The sequence below is a fragment of the Syngnathus scovelli genome, chromosome 5 (assembly GCF_024217435.2).
Source record: "Syngnathus scovelli strain Florida chromosome 5, RoL_Ssco_1.2, whole genome shotgun sequence".
Classification (NCBI taxonomy): Eukaryota; Metazoa; Chordata; class Actinopteri; order Syngnathiformes; family Syngnathidae; genus Syngnathus; species Syngnathus scovelli.
In genome coordinates, this window is record NC_090851.1 from 14,628,125 (window position 1) to 14,645,497 (window position 17,373).

The window sequence follows — 17,373 nt, forward strand, 5'->3', positions numbered from 1 at the left end:
TATGAGTCGCATTTTGGGGGGAAATTTATTTGATATAATCAAACACCAAAAACAGATATGTCATCTTGAAAGGCAATTTAAAATAAAAATAGAATAGGCTGAAGGTAGGGCATACTAACATTACATAAACGCATAAACAAAGTCAAAAAGTCAAAGTCTGCTTTATTTTCAATTTCTTCACATGCCAAGACACACAAAGAGATCGAAATTACGTTCCCACTATCCCACGGTGACAAGACATAGTTCACAATGTACATACAAGTAAACAACACAAGAAAAATAAAACAAGAAGGCACAATCAATGAATAAATAAGAGTGATGAATGAATAATAAATAAACAAATAACACAATAAATAAGTACAGGACGCTACGCAGAAAGGGGAAGAGAGTTCAGGATCCTAACAGTCTGGAGAATAAAGCTGTTGGTGAGTCTGGTGGTGCGGGAGCGCAGGCTCCCGTACCTCTTCCCAGAGGGCAGAAGATCAAACAAAGAGTGAGCGGGGTGACTCACATCACGCACAATCGTGGTCGCCTTGCTGGCGAGATGGGAGGCGTAAATGCCCTTCAGGGAGGGGAGTGAAGCACCAATAATCTTACCAGCCGTGTTCACTATGCGCTGCAGGGCCTTCATGTTGTATTCAGTGCAGCTACCACCCCAGACAGCGATACAACTGGAGAGGACACTCTCAACGGTGCCACGGTAGAATGTAGTCATGACGGCCGGAGGAGCACTTGCTCGCCTGAGTTTCCGCAGGAAGTACAGGCGGCGCTGAGCTTTCTTCGCCAGTGACGCGGTGTTGGCAGACCAAGAGAGGTTCTCACTGATGTCCACCCCCAGGAATTTGGTGCTGCTCACCCTCTCCACCACAGCACCGTCGATGGTCAGCGGCAGGTGTTGGGTGTGACCCTTCCGGAAGTCAACAACAATTTCCTTGGTCTTGTTGACGTTCAGCAGGAGGTTGTTGTCCCTGCACCACACGGTCAGAAGGTCAACCTCCAACCTTTACTGAGTCTCATCGCCCTTGGTGATGAGACCCACCAGAGTCGTGTCGTCAGCAAACCTCACTATGCGGTTGTCGCTGTAGGACGCAGTGCAGCCGTGCGTCAGCAGGGTGAAGAGCAGCGGACTGAGCAAACAGCCTTGGGGGGCCCCCGTGGCTGGCGGAGATTTTGTCGCCAACACGTACCACCTGAGGCCTCTGACAGAGGAAGTCCAGTAGCCAGTTGCAGAGGTAGGTACTGAGGCCCAGCTTGCAGATGAGTTTTTGTGGCACAATGGTGTTGAAAGCAGAACTGAAGTCCACAAACAGCAATCTCACATACGAGTCCCTACTCTCCAGGTGGGAGAGGGCCGAGTGGAGGGCAGAGCAGATGGCATCCTCAGAGGACCGTTTGGCCCGGTACGCAAGGAACTGAGAATGTGCCTGACATAACATATTAAGAGTTATTCAAATAACTGTAGCATAAATAACATGCTAACAAGTTTATCAAACCATCCGCGTCACTCCAAATCATTAAATCCAACGAAATATTCATCCTCGGTGTCACTTATAAACAACTCCGCTAACCCCGGAAGTAGAAGATGCAGCGCTTCCCCTTCTACGTGGCTCACGTCAGACTCATCGTCAGTTGCAGTTCCAATTATTCATGCGGTTTAGTGTGAAAATAACATGTGAAATTATAATGTGTTAATAATTTCACACATAAGTCGCTCCTGAATATAAATCGCACCCCAAGCAAAACTATGAATAAAACTGCGTCTTAGAGTCCGAAAAATAGTTGCACCTCTGCTTCACACAATCTGTTGGTACTTTTAAAAGCTTAGGTTTGTTTTTTCATCACTGAAATCACTGTCTACTTCGGCGTATACAGCCAAGCTTGATAATATATTATAGTTGCAGCGTGAAAATGCAAATATCTCGACTTCTTTAGATGTCAACGTGCCGAAAGTGTGACTTGACAAAAAAACGTGACATCACTATTTCACTCGACTGGATGTAGATTACATCATCCCATAATGTCTCACTATTTATTTCATGTTCTAAAATGAAGAGTTCTTAGTCAGTTAATAAAAAGGTGTTTTACCTTTTTTACCTTTGCTGTTTGTAAAAAAACTAATTGTTTTGTTGAAGTTGCACTACAGCTGAAATAGGTGTGTTCATTAAGATCCAGTGAAAACACTGCGGCGTGTACAACCAACGTTAATAGTATTATACTGCACTTCCAGCTTGAAAAGGGAAACGTCTCTACTTCTTAGACGTCAACATACTGAAAACGTGACTTGGTCCCAAAATAAAAAACAAAAAATAACGTGACTTGGAGCATGAGTGACGACACTACTACCAGCCGACTAGGAGTTGATGACTTCTCCAATGATACTTGACTGTTTAACATAAAATCTTTTCCCTTCATTTCATGTTCCAAAGTTGTTTGTTGTGTGCATATTAGGTGGTACTTAGGTGTGTTCTACCTTTTGTATTTTATTTTGTAGAACTTAAAATAAAAAACTTAAAACACCTAAAATAATGACTTGATTAATGACTTGTTGGCTCATGTTTGCTTCTTACTTCACTCTGGAGGATGGTGCTTGACACTAATTCTCATTATGAGGGCCGAAGAGTAAACCTCCATCATTATCCATTTACAAGGCCAGGACATTGCAAAAGACTATGTGACTGACAGGAATAGAATGTACTTTCATTTAAAAACTCTGGGGCCGCCCTTTGGCCCTGCTCCGATGACATACGGGCTGTGGCTGCCCTTCGAATCAGCTTCAACAGCGCATGCCCCACCCTGCTCCAAAGATGAATGCCAACTATCACCCAACTCTGTTGCGGCGACCATGCTCATGAAACACATGCTTTCTGGCCACCCTCCGACTCTGCTCCGGGGGCACATTTCTCGAGACCGCCCGTCGGCTCAGATGAAATGGTGCACATTGTGCTTAATGTTCATTTGTTTGTGTCTTTTCATTAGGTTATTGTGTCCACCTGTGCTTAGTTGCCCGATCCCTTGTTACTCAACTAACTCCCTCGAACTGTGTCTTGACCAGATGTTACTTATCTCGTCAGTTTGTTTGTACAGTGGAGCCTCGGTTTTTGAACGTCCCAGTTCTCGAACAAATCGGTATTCAAACAAAAAAATCGAGATTTTTTTTTTGCTTCGGATGTCGGACGAAATTCGGTTGTTGAACCTCGCGAGGTGAGCCGAGAGGACCCGCATGCAAACTGACTCCGTTCGTTATTACATTCTCGTTACTCTGAGGATTGCATCAACTCTAATCATGCCTTCAAGGGAAACACATGGAAGCAGTAAAGCTATCCTAAAACACAAAGACGCTCCTAAAGCAACGCGACAGTGAGCGACCGGCGCAATCCGACCAAATTAGGCTCCCTGCGCACTGAGGTCCACTTAAATTTTGGAAAGCCCATTAGGACTATAATTTTCTAAATTTTAGCAACCGCTCTGTCACAATAATGCGACCAGCGTGGTGCAGTTGCGTGGTTGGTGGCGCACTACGGTTGTGCGTTCGGCGGTGCGCTTCAGTTGCGAGATCGGACAAAATTAAGCTCCCCGCACACTGAGGTCCTCTTAAATTTTGGAAAGTACATCAGGACTTTAAAAATATTTTCTAAATTTCAGCGACGGCTCTGTCACAATAATACGACCAGCGTGGTGCAGTTGCGCGGTCGGCGACGCGCTACGGTTGGGCGTTCGGCGGTGCACTGCAGTTGCAAGATCGGCCAAAAATGCGCAAATTCAAATTTGGGACGGATTATATTTTTTTGCATTATTTGTAATGGCAAAACATGATTCGAACGATTCACTTCTCGAACAGCCTTCTGGAACGCAGTGGTCGAAAACCTAGGCTCCACCGTATTCAGTTCTTTGATTTCTCTAACGGTGGCACAGTGGAGCACTGGTTAGCATGTCGCCTCACAGTTCAGAGGTGCCGGGTTCTTTTACAGAAGGCCTACTTTTCTTCCATGTGTTCTGCACCCAGTCGTGCTCTCTGTTGTTACTATGATTTTTGTATACAAATACTTTTATTTTCCAACTTCTGTGTAGTGTCTATTTCTGGGTCTAAATCTTTCTCCACACGTGACAGGGTCCTCATTTTGAAATATTTCATAATATAGTTTCAATCAGTTAGAGCACTATGATCATAATAGCAAGGTTTAAAACTATAGAGCTTAAAGTAAAAAAAAATATAAAGTGAAAATATGTTTTGTGTTTTTTTTAAACAATGCAGCAGCGTTAATAAAGCACTGTAGTCTACTAATTTAAAGGAACATTTTCATTTTATATAACACTTGTTATTGAAATACATACTGTATATTATTAACAGCTTGACATTCAGGATTTACAAATTAAATAATTAACATCAAGAACAAATATATATTAATATGAATAAATAATTAACTGGCGCTATTTGCTCCACACATACCATATAAGTTTCCTCAGGTAGGCAAAACTAATACATTGCTTCTTATGACATGTGTCACCTTTCTTGATCATGCCATCATTGAAATGTTGGTGTGGCTAGTATAAATTACGATGTAATAAAAATAAAATTTATTAGATATATGTTTAAAGAAAAGTTTCCTCTGGTTTGTAATAGAGTACACTATATGCCAGCACAGTCCAACATGCACAGGTAAAAAGCTAAAAAACACATTATTGTCCAACATTATTGAAAACAAATGTATGATGCAGCAGTAGTGGTGTTGCAGTTCATAAATTAGACGACCTACGAGGGTAATTCTGAGGAGAATTTCACATGAACATGTGGTTTCTTACATCCTAGGGAAAACAAAGCAACAATGTCATTTTATTAAATGCAAAATTTTGCACACACGATTAGGATTTTGTGGTGTTATATTTTAGGGCACATGTGTCAAATTCAATTGATCAGCTCATCAGCAAGCTTTCCAGGAACTTGATCAAGTCTGTTGAAGGAGCGAAACATCTAAAACATGCAAGACAGGTCCTCGAGGACCAGATCAGGTGAGAGCTAGCACACAATAATTTAACATCTTGGCAGCAGTAAGATTAATGAATACCTTTCATCAAAAAGGCATTCTTTCAGGTTAACCACAGGTCTTTAGTTTAAAATGTTTAACACGATCTCCCAAAAGACGAATGAGTACATTGTACATCATATCTAAGTACAACATTTGATTCATATATTTTTTGTATTAATTGTCATTTTGGGGAATTTCTAGATAAGAGAAATGGAGTGCCTGTTGTAATAGGGAAGCAATGGAGGCCAGGCCAAGCAAGGCCAAGTTCTACAGTAGTTTGTTAATTCACAGAGAGCTAGTTGTTGTTGTTGTTGTTTTTTAGGCCAAGTAAATGAACTTGGACACCAAAATAGGTTTATTATCACACCCACCCTGACACAACGACAAGGGTTAATATAGTGTACGCATTGGTCAACTGCGAAAGAATGTGCTTTTCTTTATTTTTATTAAGGGCTATATAAATAAATTTGACTTAACTTTGTTGATAGCAACGGTAACAGTTAATACATGCAATGTGTGATCATATTTATAAAGCGCAAAGAATCCATTGCTGCAAGAACTTTAGTTTTTGCAAAAACTGCTTATTGCCATAATATTTAATATTATTATTTTGTTATTGACTTAAATATTGACAATAAATTGATTGGTGAGATGGCGATGGTGGTGAGAATATTCGCTCAATTTGATATATCTGAACTAAGGCGCTATATTCATAAATAACACAGATGCGCTTGAGTGTAAAAACTGGCACATATTGATTTTTGTGCAAGCCTCATTTAGTGTGTTTAGGAATCTGGCAGAAGGGTGGCATGCTTTGCGTTGCGGTGTACCGAGGGTGTTTAATTTGACACGTCCCCATTGCAACTGAGAATTTGAAGCCTGAATGTAGACTAAACTTCACTCCTGCTAGAGTACCAGATCTGAATATTGCTGCAGGTAATGGATGGAAATTTGGATTCTGAAATGTTGGATTCTGAGAGGATACTGGATGTGTGGTGGATGTCATGGGATTTCATTCCTAAATATGACAACAACTTCTGAATCATTGTAGAAATAAATTCATTGAAAGCATTATTATTATAGTCACAGCAGTGATCTATGATTGGCTTAGCCAACTTTAAATCACCTGCTCGACAAGGTTTACTCACAGTTCCTTACAAACATACTTTGCATGCTTCTGCCTTTTGCAAGGACTCCAGCAAATCAGTTGTTCTGCCATGTCAAGGATAGTGTGTCTTGTGCACTGATTTTATAGGTAATAAGAGGAGACATTTCAATTGGCTGCAAATCAAGTCAGCTATATTCACCCCCACGACGGTGCCAACTTCTTGCTTGCAAACGCACTAAGTTGTGACAATACCAACACTTGGTGGCGCTGCATATAATTACACCTGTGCTGGGCACGATTAAATAGCTCTTAGGATTCACAGATGCATTGCTCATTATACTCATTTTGCTTTTAAGTTTCCGTGCACTGCTGGACTGGATCACTTAAGTTCTAATAAATAAATAAATACAAAAGTGCAGTATGAGTTTCATGAGAGAACCTGTACACAATCACAGAGGTATGACAAACCCTAACAAAACTGAAACTCCATAAACATGTTTACCGATGAGCCGTGAGTGAAACGCTGTGTCCAAAGTCTCCAAAGAATAAATCACGTCCTGCTGGGAACTTGGCGTGGCTTCTGTTGGATTAACTGAATTTATCATTTCTTGTTCCTTTTCGTTCTGCATCTGCGCATAGACGTTGAGGCCTGGGATCTTCCTTGAAAAAATATTTAGATTGAGGCAAATGGATAAAGGGTGGAGCCCAACTGAAATAATAAAAGTGGGGCCACATCTCACATTTGCTGTGTATTTTTGGGAATATGTCAGCAATTACCCGTAAAGGTGATAAGGTTTTCCTTTTTATTGTCTGAATTGTCATGATACCTACTGCCCTATTACTGTGCAACAACACATCGGTGAGAAGACGTTTAACATTTGAGAAAGGTTATCTGTCTACATTTAAAGGGCTTATTATCGATAAACTATGACGACTGACTGACATTTATTTTGAAAAGAAAGACCAAATCAGACTTCCACAAAAGTTCAAAATGTGTGCGGTGAAGATTATTCATCTCCATCGAATTGTGCTTAAGCTGGCAGTTATCAACACAAAATGCAACCTCACAAGGTGCTTTTGTTTACATAGCTGTCAAGTTCCACATCAACAAGCTACAACACCTTTCACCTCCTTCCCATGTGAACTCGTTACACTCATAGCATTTCATGAATATTTTACCTCTTGAATTTATAGATGACAAATACAGCTAAACCCACAACCACAACTGATAGCAACATCAACATGGCAGGGGTACTGTGGTTCTCGCTGCTGTCCACTAGCGGTGCTGCGGAGGAAACATAACACGGAAGTAACCATCGTAAATGTCACTAAAAAAACAATTTTATTTCCATGCAACTAAATAATGTCGTGTGACATTTCAATTCTGGAATAGCACTGATTCTAATACTTTAACTTGTCGAGTAGGGAGTTTATTTACTCTTACTAACTTCATCAGGCACAACAGTCACAATAAATCCGAATAATACTAAATTTCTCCACGATTGCTTCCCATATAAACACAACCCGTCACAGGTCTCAGGTCACACAACCAATCACGACTCACCAGTTTTCTGAAGCTGGGCTGTGATTCTTTGTGACCTGAGACCTGGCAACTGTGATTTTTAGTCGACAGCAAGTAGTAAAATGGCCACCCCCTGAGATGGATAAAAATGCGTGTATTTTGTTGCTTGACTCATATTACACAAACACAATATTAATCAAAATGCTGTGACTAGGGAGGGCACATACAACATATTGTAAAGAAAATTTTAGGGGTGACTTCTTTAATATATAATGAGGTTGCCATATATGTACTTATACATTATACAATCCATATCCACCAAATAATAGGTCAGACAGCTTCCCAAATGCTTTCTGTAAGTAGGCACCTAAAATGTTTAGTTCACACTTAATTGAAAAAAGGATTGGAAAAATAGTTTTACACTCGTGGCTGTGTCATTACCTGCTGATAGGTGTGCTGCGTAGACTGTGACCTGGACTCCAGGCCGCAGGGTGAAGTGAACCAGATTTTGATTCAAGGCACTTAGCATCATCTCGGAGAGCTGATGGTACAAAGAATGAAATGTGGTTTGATTGCCTAACCCTAAAACAGTTTCGTATCATACATTCAATTTCTTTTCACGCGTTTTTTTCCACACCAGAACAATCTTTGTGTTCATGGAATTTTTATGTGGGACTGTCTGCGTTGTGACTTTGTCAAAAAAGATGGAATTACCTAAAGTACATGGTTTATTTCATAAAAAAGATTTTAAACAACAGTCTTTACAATGATTTCCAATGGGGAAAATTGTGATCTCTTCCTTCCGAGACATTATCAACCAAGACCCCTCCATGTCTTGGTGCTCTATTTGTTAATAAAGTAGGTGTTTTTAAAGGAATTTGTTGTTTCATTATTTCTCCAAAATGAATGGATAAAACACAAAATGCTAACTTTTTTCAATTTCCTGCTAAAAATATAAATCCACTGGTCTAGTTAGTGAAAAATGAACCATTCTCGGTAAACCTTCCTTTAAAAATTATGCATGTTCAACAAGTTACATTGTCCTCAAGAAATTGTTTCATTCCAATTCTCTTCAGGACATGGGAAAGCCAAAAGTGATTTCACAATTTTTTTTGTACATACTGCACTGTGCAGAATTATTAAATGCGTATTTTGACCGTATGGTCATTTTTATGCATATATTCCAACTCTATGCTGTATAACCTTGAATGCTTACTTGATACAAGCATATGAAGTGATGACGTGTATTTATATAATGAAAGATGGTAGGGCCTCAGCAGATCAAGACCCTATATACTCCAATCCTGCACCAGCGGACAAAGTTACATTCTCCACTGTCCTCATATACGTATGTCTGACTGGAAAGGGAAGCGCGCATCTTGCGGCCTGGAGGGAGTGTGATGTGAAGTATCTCATTTGCAATTAAAGTGGCCGCACCAAAACGGCTTGCTCTGCACCTCAGACCAAGTATAAAAGAGGGACCTGTGACGCTATCAAAACAAGGAATTCAGACAAAAGCATTGCTTTTCCACTTTATATAGACCGCTGTAAAGATCACACAGGCCTACTTCTTATTATCTAACACCTTTAAATCTGTGACGGAAATTCATTGAATCATTAGCGCTAAGGTTTACGCGCTAGTCATTTAGCATCGTAGGGTCTGAAGTGGGTGAAACAGCAACGTGTACATATTTTGTTAAGTTAGACCAGGAGTCAACAACACGGTGCCCACAGGCACCAAGTCGCTCGTGAGGACCGCATGAGTCGCCCGCAGGACTGTTCTAAAATTAGCTCAAATAGCTGCATTTATTTATTTTACAGTCAAACCTCGGTTTTCGAACGTCCCGGTTTTCGAACAAATCAGAGTTGAACAAAAAATTCGAGATTTTTTTGCTTCCGTTGTCCGGGGGGGGACTCTCCGTGGTGGGACTCCCCCACCCTCATAGGTACCAAATGGGCAGGTGACGCTTTCCTGCCTTTTCCGGACAGTATAAAACAAGCTGACCTGGTGAAGGAAACTGTTGTTTCATCTGCTGCCGTGCCTCGCGTACTAGCCGCCATTAAACAACCCAAGATCTTGCCAATAAAGAATCAACTCTTACTCCACGTCTTTGTTTTCCTTGCTCAACAACAGACATCCCAAACAACATGCAACAGGTCCTTATACGTATCATCCATTTAGAATACAACTTGACAATGTATTTATGACAAAATTGGGGTCCATGACCAAACCACATTAGACAGAAAGTCACGTTGAATCGAAGCGAGTAAAATCGAAATTTAGGTGCACAGTGATCTCTTGCAATTTCGCCCGTACGCCTTTCGCGGCATCAGTGTATCGCGAGTTTTTAAGAACATTAAATATTGCGGATATTTCGGTTTGCCGCGGCTTGCAGCGTCACTTGGAGCTTTGCAGATTCCTATGCCCCTGTCTGCTTCGACGACACGCGCTCGCTGACCGTCTCGTCAGCTTGCCTCGTCGTCCTGCTTTGCCGGCATTCCAGCCCTCCTTGTCTCCTTTTCTCTTTCCCCAAATAAAGAGCCTGTGTTGTATTTGATTGTCCTGCCACGTTCGTGTCACTGTGGTTGTTGCTGCACAAAAAGTGTATCGTCAACAGATCAAGAAGCTGACAGACTCCATGGATGGAAGTTGGTTAAAAACGGGTGGATTTTGCTGCTTAACTCATATTCCACCAACAAAATGTTAATCATATCCCATGTTTAGACTATTGGGGACATATAGTTATAAAGAAACCTTTTTGGTTAGACACCCCAAGTAAAGAGCCTGTAAATTGAATTTATGTAGTGTTTCTTAAGACTAACGTGTGTGCTGAAAACGTGCAAAAACCAAGCAGTATGTCATCCTCAATTGAGGATATAATCCAAGTGTGACTTTAAACCCTGGCATGAGTCACTCTACTGAAGAAAAACCTAGGCAATTTCATTTTCCTCTCGTTAACTTGCACAATCTGCGACTGGAATAGACCATAGAATAAAAATGAGTCATGTCTTTCCAGCACAATAAACGACCGAGTCTCTCACAATGATGCATTGCAACAAAATGACTGAGCCTGTGTTGGGTTTTGAGATTCTGCGTACAATATAATGACGATACTTTTGTTATTTTCCATGGAAGTGGATGGCAAAAAAGCGAGCAAATAGTCTATAATTAAGAAGAGTGTGGATATTTTGAGAGGTCGTTGCCAATAATTAACATCCCATCCAATTGGCTTTCACTCCACAACAACATTTTTTTTTTCACTTGAGAAGGAATTTTAACAGTTTGTGGTGGTGGTGGTGTTAGTGGTGTGTGTGTTTGCGTGTGTGCGCGCGCGCGCGAGCGTGTGGAGGGGATGGTAGGTAATCACAGACATGCCAAGACAGACAAAAATTGAAACTAAACTAAACCTAACATTTTGGACCAGTGTTCATCAGTCTCCCAATCAATTGATTTACTCTGCCCGTTCTGCCCCTACCCTTCGTGCGAAGTTTTACATATTTCTCATATCTCACAAACAGTCAGATACAAACACAAAATGATTAAAAACAACTAAAAATAAGATCAATTTATTATGGTCACGTCACATCATCAATGTTCCCTCCATGCGCTGACCTAATGTTCTTGCGGATGTGCTTTGATGCTAACGCTGTTTGGGACTGTGGAGAAATTCAGAGTAACCAGAGAGAAGCACTCCAAACAAAATGAGCTGTATGCTTGAGATATTTCTGCTGTGAGGTAAAGTAGTAACATATTTGGTCTACTATATATTACTGTACTGATTAATTTCCATTATGCGTAAGCCACTTCTCTCATGTATCTCATGTAGTCATTTACGGTTCTTTGTAGATTAAATTGAGTTGCTTTATGGTCCCAGTGTTAACAGTTAGTAAATGTATCTATGAATTTTAATATACGGAGTCCCTTTATGATAAGAACCTTGAATGAAGATTTATTGCTGGATAGAAAGGGGAAAATGACCTTTTCCACGTGATTGACCACACGCAAGCGAACAAAATTGATTCAGTTTGCAATTTCATACATCACTCATGCATGGGAATTTTCCCACAGATAGCAGGAGATCAAAATTGATTACAATCAATTATTTCAATGTAGAACTCAAAGATTCTCTTATTCCCCCTTTAGCCAGAAATGATTCAGTGGTTTATCAATCAATCCGGACAATATCTATCTCCTTGTTTGGCTCCCAGAAGATGTGCCAAAGGAGAGTTTCAAGATCATTCGCCCGGATAATTTTCAGATATATATCAGGTTTTATATCCATGAATATAATGAAGCAATTCCTCAAGGATGGTCGCGCACTAGTGTATCAATACTGACATCTACTGGAAAAAGACGGAAGTTATTTTTGCTTATTTTTCAGAACAGAATTGACCTACACAAATGTTGTCAAGAACGAGAAAAAAAAGGGCTGATTTGCAAACATGTTGACAGGCAATGTACTCTACTAACAATCTTACATGATTTAAATGACCAGACTTCTTCTTGTGTTCTTCTTCAATCAGCTGTCCGTCAAGCAGGAGGAAAAATTCTGCTGTTGTGGGCAAACCTGGGAGGACAGTTACCAAAAGATAATCCCCATTCACACCTGTGGCCTGGAAGAGAACATATAGAAAATAAGTAAGGGTAATTCATAACGTGCAATTCCACTCTGTGTGTGTGTGTGTGTGTGCGTGTGTGTGTGTGTGTGCATGCATGTGCGTGTGCGTGTACGAGTGCGTGTGTTATTTTAGTGTTGGTCTGCTGAGAGGGAACCGTACATGCATACTAATTAGATTTTCAACAAGAATGTTAATTAATAATTTTCTATTGATTTTGAAAAAAGTATTATAGTATAAAAGTATTTTCCCCCTTACTGATTTCTGTGTTTTTTTTTTCATATTTACTACTCGCAAAGGTTTCATTTAATCTAACCATTGTTAACATCACACCGAGACTACAGAAAGATATATAAAATGCAGTTTCTAAATGTTGACTAAGGGTGGGTTTATACAAACCTATCTGACCCTCTGTCAAACAGTAATTGCTCCCCGAACCTAAAAGTGAGTTATGCCACAATAACTGAAATAAAATGTTTGCAATAATCGGTGATGATTCTCTCACACCTCTGTAGAGGAATTTCAGGGAATTTTTATTTGCAACGCTTGCATTTTAGATTTGCATATATTCAACTTTGCCATATTTTCTAGCATGAACTGTCTGTTTAAAGTCACCTCACAGCACCTCAATTGGATTTAAACCCGAACTTTGACTTGGCCACTATAAAACCTTAATTTTGATCTTTTTGAAGCTCAGAATGGTTCAAAAAGATCAAAATTAAGGTTTTGGATCTTCTTGATCTTTTTGAACCATTCTGAGGCAGACTGCAATTTTATATATCCTTGGGTTTTCTCAGTGTGATATTGATATCAATTTGATGAAATGAAAACGATAAATATGCAAACAACATAGAAAACAGGAAAGGAGTGAATACTTTTTTCATAGCATTATATATAACATATCAGACATACAATGCATACATCGACTGGCAAAGTGAGCAGATTTATATGCCCAATGTTATTTAGATATTACAAACAATTGTATGTGTTTTATATATTGCAATCAACACTAGTATTTTTACTCATTCTGGTCATTGCACTTCAAATATTTGCTGTTATGCAAGTTGCTGTCACGATTCGTCTCGGTTCGTTTCCTTGTTTTAGTGTTGTCATGGTTTCTGTTAGCATCTCTGTGTGCTTGCCCCTCTATTCCTGTGTCTACTCACAATCTATGTACTAATCACAGTCACCTGCCTCTCGTTACCTGTCGCGTATTTAAATCCTGTCTGCGTGTCACTCCCTTGTCGGATTATTTCACGTCTCTCGTCTTTCTGTCCTGTCTAGTATTGTTTCTTTGTTTCAGTTGCTCTGTTGCAACTGTTTGCCGGTTCCTGTTCGTTTGTTCCCCTCATTTTCCCTTCCAACTCCCTTTTCCCTCAAAAAACCCTGGTCCAAGCTGCATTTGGTCGCCTTGCTCCGTTACAGTTGCAGATGTTTTTTTTTTTTTTCCATCTTGTCATATTTTTGATCAGAATTTTTTTTCCTAGCTGGAGGACTCATGGAAAACTGATGCTAATAATAAATAACAAAACCGACAGCGGCTAGTAGAAGGAAATACTGTATATAGCTTTTGGGCTCCAAGTGGAATTTTTTCAAGAAACCATGGGTGGGAATGATGCAAGATTATTACAATTATTAAAATGTATTGCAGATATAAGGATGTTGCAATAAGAAGCCAATTAATAAGGCAAACTCTGTACTTACATGCCTTTTAAGTTTGAACTATATCTCTTGCTTGACAAGCAGTAAAAGCATTGAACTGCAACCGCTACTTTGGGTATGAATTTTTTTATGCTGATGCCGATATTTAAAAGAAAGAAAAAAACATTACTGATTTATAGATCGATTAATTCTAGGAATTCTTGCCAAATACTATGTTAAAATCACTTCCAACAAAAATATGAATTCTAACATTTCTAATATTTGGCTCTTCAGTATTTTTTTTAACAGAGAAAAAATTAGGGGCAAAGACAAGCAAATAAATCTGAAACTATTTGGAACATCCATCCATCCATCCATCCATCCATCCATCCATCCATCCATCCATCCATCCATCCATCCATCCATCCATCCATCCATCCATCCATCCATCCATCCATCCATCCATCCATCCATCCATCCACTCAGATGCCATTAAGGATGTACTGAGTGTGGATGGTTGTTGGGATAGGCTCCAGCGCACCCGCAACCCTCGTAAAGAGAAAGCGATTCAGATGATGGATGGATGGATGGATGGATGGATGGATGGATGGATGGATGGATGGATGGATGGATGGATGGATGGATGGATGGATGGATGGACGGACGGACGGACGGACGGTTGGACAGCCGGATGGATGGATGAAATTGTTAGGATTTGTTTTGGATTTCTTTATTGTAGTGTTTAGTTAGTGGGTCCGGGTACAATTAGATGTGTTTTGTTTGTTGTTTTGGCCTGGGCTTACCCTGAAGCAGAGCTTCTTGTTGTGTCCTGTTTTGTATTGTTTTGTGTCTGTGGTATTAAATTCACTGCTCTCTTAACACAACAATTATTGTGTGTGTGGTCTCACTTCGTGTTGCGTTGCCTAACCCATGACTAGGCCATAACAGAGGGCAACACAATTTTTTTTAAACTATTAAATTCCCTTGCACTCTGTCTTGTGATCCATCATCATGAAAGTCAAATTCACTTTCAAAGCCTCAGAGAGGTCGTGCTGCAATTACAGAATGTGAGATATTCAGTCATGCTGACAGTAATAAACACACCACTTTCCATGAAAGAAGCTAATAATTTTTACCTGTATAAGTGAATTCTTGATGACCCGGCTCACATCCAGCCTCCACTCTGGAACATCAGGGTTGTGGTCGTCCAAGTTTGAAGAAAAGGCCAGCAGATGAGATTGGAAATATTCTGTATGAAAAGAAAAAAAACACCTTTACCTTTTCATTACAACTTTCAGATTTAATTCATCTGAATCCATTTCTCTTTTGTCTGGTTCCGCTCTTTAACAGGACAAGAGCCAGATTCTTATGTGAATCACTTGACTGAGTTCTTTACAGAATCAATGTGGTACTCCACTGTGATCTGCTTTGGAAATTGGGACAATTGAATATAATACTTCAAGCTGATTGGCCGATGTGACGAATTGTGCAGCCTACCCAACTTTTGTTTTGACCAATCACGGTAACGGAAATCCTATTCTAGAATGTAAAGAAGCACAAATGTCTTTTCCAGATAAAAAAGCACACAGCACCTCTTACTGCTCTTCTTTCAAAATGAAACTGTGAGTAACTCAGCGATAACGGAATTAATTACAGTGTCCATGCATTCGTCCACCGGTGTCGCTAGTTTGGTTGGTTTAAAGTGAGAATTCTGACTTTCTTACTTTAAAGTTAGAATTCTGACTTTATTCTCAGAATTCTGACTTTAAAGTAGAAATTCTGACTTTATTCTCAGAATTCTGACCATAAAGTGGGAATTCTCACTTTAAAGTCAGAATTGCGACTTTAAAATGAGAATTATGACTTTTGGGTTACAAACTGGTAAACGATTATTGAATGGCCAGAGCTAAAAAAAAAAAAAAAAAAAAATGTTTCATGCTGCAGGCCAAAACCCAAAGGCTGTTTGGTGTGTTTTTCCTCCGTTGCCAGTATTCCTATCTCTTAAGCACAGCAGCACCAACATGTAGAAATGATGAGCAGAGCAATCATTGCAGGTTGCAAATATACGTTATACTTTTTACTTATATTAAAGACCTGACTTGATCCAGGCTGGCATGACATTGTTTCATGTTTTTTGTCATGTTTCCTACAACAACAGAATCTCACAAACAGTTAAAAAAGTTGTCTCACCATGGATGGAGATGGCCTTTCGCTCCTGCAGAATAGAATTCCCTGCAGACACCTGCACGGTCACCGTGCTGATGCCTTCCTGGGAAAATGTGCATGTCACACTTGCCTCAAGTGTGATTATGGGCTGCTGGGAAAATAAAGTCACAGAGAAAGTTGAAGAGATTTAAGAGAGAGTCAGAATCAGAACATTAGGGCTGCCATGAGAGAATCTTATCAACAGCTGGTTGACATCCCACACTGTTGTTTAAAATACAGATGCGTCAGACACACAAACATGCACACCGCGGGCACAAACACACACACACGCACGCACACACACACGCCTAAAGCTATTCCCAAAATATAGCTCCCTCTGTCGAGGAAATCGAACCCTGGTATTCTGCATGACAGGCGGAGATACTGTCCACTACACTATCGAGTATGGCTTCGTTGCAAGGCCTTGTATCAATGCCTGGTGGAAGTGGCAGCTACCAAGCAGGTAAAGTTACACAATAACACTGTCATACCAAAGAGTTCTCCAGTGTAGTTATCACATTCGCCTAACACGCGAAAGTGTAAATGGCCCGGCGTCAGTCCGTGATGCCATTTTTTGCAAGATGGCTCTACAATTTTAACCACGGCAGTTTCCATAGTGTAGTGGTTATCACGTTTGCCTCATGCGCGCAAGGTCCCCGGTTTGAAACCAGTTGGAACCAAGCCGGGTGTACCTTTGTGTCAGCCCATTTGAAAAGTTCGTCTCCAGCGCCAGTCTGTGATGCCACTTTTTGAAAGACGGCTCTGGGCCGACTATTAGGCAGTTTTCTATAGTGTAGTGGTTATCGCGTTCGTCCCACACGCGAAAGGTATCCAGTTTAAAACCGGGTGGAAACTGTATGAATCTTTTTGTCAGCCCATTTGAAAAATACGGCCAGTCCGTAATGCCGTTTTTTGGAAGACAGCTCTCATCCAACAGTCAAACAAGTTTCCATAGTGTAGTGGTTAACCCGTACGTCTCACACGCAAATAGTCCCCGGTTAAACAGGGTGGAAACAAAGTATACAAACTTTTTTGTCAGCCCATTCGAAAAATGCGGCTGGGGCCAGTCCGTGATGCCACTTTTTGCAAGACGGCTCTCATGTAATAGCCAGTCAAGTTTCCGTAGTGTAGTGGTTATCACGTTCGCCTAACACGCGATAAGGTCCCAGGTTCGAAACTGGGTGGAAACAAGCTGTATCAATCTTTCTGTCAGCCCCTTTGAAAAATTACTCTGGTTCTAGTCCGTGATGCGACTT

At 40.4% G+C, this 17,373-nt stretch overlaps 1 protein-coding gene across 7 annotated transcripts in view; it reads right to left on the reverse strand.

The window, feature by feature from the left end:
- sorcs1 (sortilin-related VPS10 domain containing receptor 1) overlaps positions 1-17,373 on the reverse strand; it is a 204,242-nt gene continuing 186,869 nt past the window's right edge. For 2 of the 7 annotated variants that reach the window (XM_049721513.1, XM_049721512.1), the window contains 7 exons: positions 16,103-16,229; positions 15,049-15,161; positions 12,134-12,268; positions 8,096-8,195; positions 7,312-7,417; positions 6,635-6,792; positions 1-4,803 (listed from right to left, as the gene is read on the reverse strand). In XM_049721513.1, coding sequence (XP_049577470.1) covers positions 4,751-4,803; positions 6,635-6,792; positions 7,312-7,417; positions 8,096-8,195; positions 12,134-12,268; positions 15,049-15,161; positions 16,103-16,229 — 792 coding nt within the window. In that variant the 3' untranslated portion in view covers positions 1-4,750. Of the gene's footprint in view, positions 6,793-7,311; positions 7,418-8,095; positions 8,196-12,133; positions 12,269-15,048; positions 15,162-16,102; positions 16,230-17,373 lie in introns of all 7 variants that reach the window. The other 5 variants (XM_049721517.2, XM_049721516.2, XR_007481580.1 and 2 more) reach the window with 4 other exon arrangements.